This window comes from Penaeus vannamei, chromosome 43, assembly GCF_042767895.1.
Source record: "Penaeus vannamei isolate JL-2024 chromosome 43, ASM4276789v1, whole genome shotgun sequence".
In the NCBI taxonomy this organism is placed as follows: domain Eukaryota; kingdom Metazoa; phylum Arthropoda; class Malacostraca; order Decapoda; family Penaeidae; genus Penaeus; species Penaeus vannamei.
The window spans coordinates 5,941,023-5,948,522 of NC_091591.1; the positions used below are offsets into that span (position 1 = coordinate 5,941,023).

Consider the following 7,500-nt stretch of genomic DNA (forward strand, 5'->3'; position numbering starts at 1 on the left):
ACTAGGATATAGGGAAAAAATGAAGAAGGAAATGTAAAGTAACAGGATAAAACAGACAAGATAAAAAAGGGATAAAAGAAGGAAAAGGGAAAAGGGATAAAGTGAGGAAGGGGGAAAAGGGAATAAAAAACAAAGAATATTGAATATGAAAATAAAATAGAAAAAGCAGAACATGAAAACATATGGATCAAGATGTGGAAGGCAAATAAGGATAACAGAGACAAGGGAAGAGAGTTGTAGAGATAAAGATTTACGAATAAATCGGCACATGATATCGGGATATTCCATGACACTCAACAGACCTATGAATCCTCACGACATGACCCCATGACATGAGTCCACATGACCCCATGACATGAGTCCACATGACCCCATGACATGAGTCCACATGAGCCCATGACATGAGTCCACATAACCCCATGACATGAGTCCACAACATGACCTCATGACATGAGCCCACAACATGAGTCTATGACATGATACCATGAAATGAGCCCATATGTCTATGACATGATACCATGACATGAGCCCACAACATGAGTCTATGACATGATACCATGAAATGAGCCCATATGTCTATGATATGATACCATGACATGAGCCCACAACATGGCCTCACATGAACCAAGGATGTAAGCACTAATGAGCCACATAACCTCATGACAAGAGTCCATAAACTGACCCCATGACAAGCTCACTACATGAGTCACGACATAATATTACATGACATGACCTCACATAAGCTCATGAAATGACATCATGCCATGACTCCATGACAGCACGACATGACCACGCAAGATGACTCCACAGAGCCCATGACATGACCCCACAGAACCCATAAGGACCTTAGTGGACCCCAAAAGGACCCCAAAGGAACACCCCTCATGTCATCCTCTCTACTTGAAGACCAAACAGTCCTTGAAAAAAATGCACGTCTTTTCACTTCTTTTCATCATATTCATATCTACTCATTTTCTTTTTTCTTTCTATTATTTAACTACTTTCTTCCTTTCTCTCCTTCTCTCTTTATCTTATCTCTACTTATTTCCTCATCTCCACGCCACAAGGAAGTTTTTCAGAAGACGTGCAAGAGAAAAAGATGCTGAACGAGATAATGAATAAATAAATAAATCTAAAATGTAAAATTAATTAACGCCATAATATCAAAGTTGCTGTTATGGAACACTCGCAGTCAGTCAATTAATCAAATTGAAGCCAAATTGCAAACCATTAGCTATAGCATCTACTATAACCCCGGGAGGAGATTATAGCACAATAGCGCTCTCAAGCCGAACTTGGGTCATATATATATTAAAAAAGAAAAAAAAAAAAAAAAGCAAGAAGGCAGATTATTCTCATAAAAAAAGGCAAATACCTTTTTGGGTTAATATCCAGCTGTACCATTTTATATATAAATCTTGTCTGTATCTGTACCAGATGTAAGAGCAATTTTTTTTTCAGGCCTAAAATTTTGCAATTTCTAGGCCTATAAACCCGAGACAGATTAATAGAAATATGACATACCTTGTCAGAATACAATATTGTGAAATGAACATGGGTGCACTTCAGTGTCTTATTGAGGGGGAATCTGTGTGTGTGTGTGTGCATATGTGTGTGTGTGTGTGTGTGTGTGTGTGTGTGTGTGTGTGTGTGTGTGTGTGTGTGTGTGTGTGTGTGTGTGTGTGTGTGTGTGTGTGTGTGTGTGTGTGTGTGTGTGTGTGTGTGTGTGTGTGTGTTCATTCAGGTATGCTTTTAAACCATGACAGCATTGTCCATATACTAATAAATACACAAAATGATTCAGAAATACATTAAGACTGTATATTACATAAACTATAGTATTTTCACTCATCATAAACTTCCCTTAGTAAAACCATTTCTAGAAACAATTTTAGTGGTAAATAACTTTTGAACAAAACACAGTTTAAGAACAACAGTACTGAAATCTTATCTGGTTTGGATTGTGAACTGGTGAAATGTAAGTCAATACGAATCTGTATTAATAATAAAAAGCTATTTCCCAAATATCTATCAGTCTAATATAAAATCGTCCTTGCATTTACAGTTGTCAGTGTGTTCATTTTTGTTTTTTGTGATGTGCACCACTATAAAATAAGGAGTTTCTACACATTTCAGTCTAAATAATTTTAAACCATATTCTCAGCTACTCATATCTACAAAACTTTTAAAAATCTACTTATTTCACTACGAGATAAGATGTGATTGAGTGTTTCAGAAATACCCAGACATCAGAAAGGGGTGTGTGGTTTATGGAAGAAAAAGAAAGACAGAAAAAAAGTTTCTCTGTTCAGAATTTCATGTTAATAACAAAACACACGATGCTTACTCTCCTACAAAATTCCTCCGTTCAGCCACCACCTTCGCGACGCGCTCTTTGTTGTCATAATCGTGTTTTTAAGTTTTGTTTTTATCTCTATCTTTTCCTCTGACTTGGCTCCGACCTCTTTCTCAGTTTCTCACATCTCTTTGCGTGTCTCCCTTGACCTGGTTCGACCCTGTTTCTCATGGCCTTTGGTGGAGATTGACCCCTGGCATCACCAAGCCTTATGTTTTTCATTCTAGTCTAGAATTCTGGTTGATATGGATGGTGTATAGCCTATGCTGCCTTTAATGCCTTCAAGATGGTGTACTATAATATCCCCTTCTGGAATAACGACTGTCTCACCTGTGCTGTATAAAGGTCTCAAGGTTGTGATATACCTGTCTACGTTTAAAAGGTCTGTCTTAATTCGTCTGTGTTAGTTAGGTCTGGTATAAGGATGGTCATTGTTTTGAATATTGAAGCGTTGTTCTTTTTTTCCTCCCCTATCATTAAGGTCTTTTGTTGTCTGGTGTCACCCTCTTAATATCTCTCTAAAGGTTTTTTTTGTATGCTCCTTAAATGTGCCTAAACTCTATTTCCATTACTTCCCCCCAAACTTAAATCCACCCCACATACCATCACTTCTTTCATTTTCCTTGTGTGTATTTGTACATTCATCAATTCCTTTTCACTGTCTACTACCTATTTTTTTCTGGCCATTCCATTTCCTCCTTCCACACTTACTTCCCCTCATAAGGACTATTTCCAACCATTCCACAGAAGTCGACCCTTGTCTCACGTTTCCCTGTTCTCAAGTGATAACTCTTCTCCTGTTTCGAAGGTGTCATCTTCTGATACTGCTAGCTGTCTACTGTCTCCTTCAACTTCCATATATTCTTCAGTCAATTGAGCAACGTCTACCTGTTTTAGTGTACTATTATCACACTGCATATCACACTCACTAATATTTGAGCTGGTTATGACCGTTGTTTTGAAGGAACATGTTTCATACACTTCTGACGTTATATTATTGTTAACCGATTCTTTCCCACAAACTTGCCGGCTTGAGCTACAATCCACTTCTCCTTCATCCGAACTGTCTGTTTCTTCTGTCACACATTTCCCCTCTTCCTCTTCAGATTCTGATTCCCTTTTTACCGCTTCCTCTTGTCTGCATCCTCCCTCTCCTCCCTCCGACCTATAGTAAAATTCTATGATCAGGGGCCTATATTCTCCTTCCTCTGATCTGCTGTCTCCTTCCGAGGAGCTACTGCCTTCTCCTTCCTCCTTCATTTCCTCTTGAATGTCCCCTCCTTCTTTCTCTTTACTGTCCACTTCCATTGCCATTATGTTCTGATTCCTTTCCAAAGACCTCATTTCAATTGGCTCACTCTCTGAACCATAGTCTCCTTCTTCCTCTGAGCTGTAGGTCTGTCCTTCCTCTGCTACAGACTCTCCCTCATTTTCCACTGATGTTCTTGTGTTTTCATTCCCCTCTGGTTTGACCTCCTCGTGCAAATTTCTTGTGGCTTCCTCTTGAAGTCCACGGTCTCCTTTTACAGCATCCGGAAGTGTGTTTGTCTGGGTTTTGCTGTCTTTGTCATCATTCACAATTCCTGCTGCAGGTGCATTTTCCAAAGACCCACTTAGAACCAAAGCAGTATCTTCCCTTCCTAGCTCTCTTTGCTGTGTTTCTTTATCCTCATCTTTAGCCACATTTTCCCATATATCAGTTCCATCTCTGTCTATGCACTCCTCGACTACATATACTCCCTCTATCTCCTCAGAGGTCTCATCATCTTTCTCCTCAATTTCATGTTTAAAATCCTTGGCCTCTCCTGATACACGGCTTGATTCTTCTGTTCTCTCTTTCTGAGAATCGCTTCCTAAATCCTCTCTGCTCTGCTTCTCCTCCCCTTCCCCTTCCTGTAATCTTGTTTCTTTTGCTGCATCATCTGTTTTATCTTTACTCTGACCTTTAGCAGGTCTTTCTTCCTTCTCCCATTCCAAAATATTTTCATATTCTTGCTCCTTAATCTCAATTACCTCCTCAGTCCTACCTATGTCTACCTTCAGCAAATTCTCTTCATCTTCCTTTTCCTCTGACCTTATCATTTCCTCTATGATATCATGAGATTCCTGCATTTCCAGTCCTGCTACTGGTCTATTAGTGTAATTCTGTTCTTTTTGTTCATCTACATATTCTTGTTTTTCACTTACTGTTAGCATTCTATCTCTTTCACCATGCATACCATTTGGTTCCTCTGCTCTTTGAGTTTCAACTGATCTCTCAACTTCCGGCAGAAGCCTCATTTCATTTCCTGCTTCTTCAACGTCATATTCACTTGAAGAACTGTTTTCCCCTTGTGCCACTTCAGACCCTTCATCTTCTTGTAACTCTTCCCACCTGCACACCTCAGCCTGTTCTTGCATCTCGTTTAACCTGCATTCCTTCTCAACCTGTTCTGAAATGGATTTTACTTGGATTTCTCTAGCTATGTATCTTTCCTCTATTTCTGAAGTGCATCTTTCCATTAATTCCTCCAAAATGTATTCTTCATGGGCTTCTTTTGCCAAAGGCCTTCCCTGTCTCTCAGATCTCAGATCCTCTCTTTCCACTTTTGATGTGTGCTTTTCTTGTGCCTCTTCTGCTAGGACCTTTCCTTGTGTCTCATCTACTGCTAGGCTCCCGTCTTGTGCCTTTTCTACATGTTTCCTTTCAACCAGATGGTCTCCATGGGCAGCCTCCGGCAAGTATTGTTCCTGTGCATAGTTTGCATGGTACTCTCCCTGTGCAGACTCTGAGATGTGCTCGCCTTGGGCTGAATCTAGTAACTCACCTTGCACTGAATCTGGTAAGTACTCTCCATGTTCAGAGTCTGAGTCGCCCTCTTCTTGTACCCTTGGTATGTGCTCTTTAATCATATCTATTTCCTGTGCAGACTCTAATGCACATTTTTCTCCTGTTTCCCATCTCTGAAATTCTGCCTGTGCAGATTCTGATATACTCTCCTCTTGGGTCTCCTTTGTTAAACCTTCCCCCTCAACAATGGCCTCTAATATGCATTTTTGAACTGCCTTTTCTCTCAGGTACTCTTCTTGAGTAGCCTTTTCACTCTGCACCTCTCTCACTAGGCACCCTTTTAAGTCAGTCCCTGGTTTGTACATTTCCTTTGTCTCCTCCCTAAAGTGTTCTCCCTGCCTAGCTTCTAATGTAGACATTGATTGTCCCTCAATTACCAACTGCCTTTCCTCAACTGTATCTGATAAACACTTTCCTGGTTCATTCATTTCATACTCCCTTTGTGCTTCTTGTTTGTCTTCTCCCTGTGTCTCAACTGGATACTCCTCCTGCACTGCCCCTGATATATTTTCACTCAAAATATCCTCTGAAGAACAACCTTCTTTTGTGTTATCTAAGTATTCAGCCTGTATCCCACCTGCCATCTCTTCTGACTGTCCCATCTGTAGCACACTGTCTCCATTCTCTTCCAGATCTACTTGTCCTTCTTTTGGTTCTATTCCTTTCTCCTCTGATCCATTTAATTGCAAAACCTCATACTCTAACTCCTCATCCGACTGCAGTACGTCATAATCTCCTTGCTCCTCCTCCATCTGGGGACCCATTCCTCTCCCCAAAACCAAGTCCTCATGACCTAGCTGTATGTCTACCTGATCCTCAGTTATCCTATCTTCCTTATCTTCCCCTAATTTCAATATTTCACCTCTTTCCTGCTCGAATCCAATGAGCTCTTGTGTTTCTCGAACATCTACTATTTCTTCATTTTCAGCCTGAATTAATACCTCTACTGGTCTTAATTCCTTTGAATCCTGGATTTTCTCTGACAATTCAGCCTCATCTCTACGAACCCTATTCCGAACTCCTTCACACATCAAACTGTCTGCTGCCTCAAATACATGTTCCTTTTCTTCTGATTCTCTGTATTCCTTTACCCCTTCCTGTGAATCATTGCTCGAGTTCGCTCTTTTCATTTCTACCTCCAATCTCTCCCTCTCTAACATTGTTTCCCTTTGCATATCTTCAACAGCTAGGAATTCCTGTGGTGTTCCTACCATTTCCCTATATATACCTAGATCCTTGTTCTTGGATACATGCTCAGGGTAATGTGCATTGTGCAAATCCTCTGGTGTGTCCCTTCCCTGCAATGCTCCACAAGAACTAAGATTCTGTTCTTGTAGTTCTTCCATTAGCCCCTGGTGCCTTTGCTCTACTTGGTACCTCTGTTCTTCCATACCTAACTGGTGCCCCTCGTCCTCCATACCTAAATGGTGCCCCTCGTCTTCCATAACTAACTGGTGCCCCTCATTTTCCATACATAACTGATGCCCGTCATCTTCCATAACTAACTGGTGCCTCTCGTCTTCCATTGATGACAGGTGTCTTTCTTCTTCCATTAACAACAGGTGCCTCTGTTCTCCTTCTAGCCCATTATCCAACTGATCCCCTCCTACCTTACTAACATTTTCACCGGACACAGAGTCCTCTGTGCGTCTCTCTGCTTCACTTAACATTCTCTTTGCTTGTGCTTCCTCTGCCATATTGGTCCAGACTATATCCTTTTGAGCATCCTCTTGTGTGTGATCTCCTGCAAGTCTTTCTATCTGACTACTGTCTAAAGATCTCGCCGAGATGTCTTTTCTGACATTTTCTAGCATAGTTATATGTGCTTCTTCGGTCACATTTTCCTCTTCATAAAGGATTTGAGCTTCATCTGAATGTCCAAACCATTCATGTCCTCTGGATTCCTCCACCAAGCATTCTCTTTGTGTTTCCAAATGCACATGACTCTGTCTTGTCAGGTCCTGTGTATCTTCATAAAAGTCACTGAACCTGGTTTCTTCTCTTCCGTATCTCACTGTTTCTTGGAATGCAGTACCACCACTTGCTCCCTCGCAAGTGTGGCCTGGCACTTCTCGAGATGTTTCATAATCCCTCACCTGATCAAATACATAATCACCTTGGGTTTCCCCGAAATTTGCATTTGCTGGATCAAATGCAAAACCTTCAAAACCCTCTATTGTGCAAATCACTTTCGTTTCCTCAACTGAATAAAAGTAATGCGGATCGTATGGACACTTTTCCTCGACATCGCAAAAGAATCCCTCGTCTTCCAAGAAATAATCCTCATGCATCCCTCCCAACACATCTCTATGAC

General features: G+C 40.9%; 2 protein-coding genes across 9 annotated transcripts in view; both read right to left on the reverse strand.

The window, feature by feature from the left end:
• Nucleotides 1–2,498, reverse strand: part of LOC113821636 (uncharacterized) — a 17,511-nt gene extending 15,013 nt beyond the window's left edge. The window contains exon 1 of one of the 2 annotated variants that reach the window (XM_070118896.1): nucleotides 2,348–2,498. The gene's annotated coding sequence lies outside the window, so the exon portion shown is untranslated. The remainder of the gene's footprint in view (nucleotides 1–2,347) is intronic. The other variant, XM_070118897.1, reaches the window with a different exon arrangement.
• The window catches only part of LOC113828803 (uncharacterized), a 220,647-nt gene continuing 215,587 nt past the window's right edge, over nucleotides 2,441–7,500 (reverse strand). For all 7 annotated transcript variants that reach the window (XM_070118891.1, XM_070118890.1, XM_070118894.1 and 4 more), the window contains one exon: nucleotides 2,441–7,500. This exon is cut by the window's right edge and continues 802 nt beyond it. In XM_070118891.1, the coding sequence (XP_069974992.1) occupies nucleotides 3,119–7,500 (4,382 nt within the window). In that variant the 3' untranslated portion in view covers nucleotides 2,441–3,118.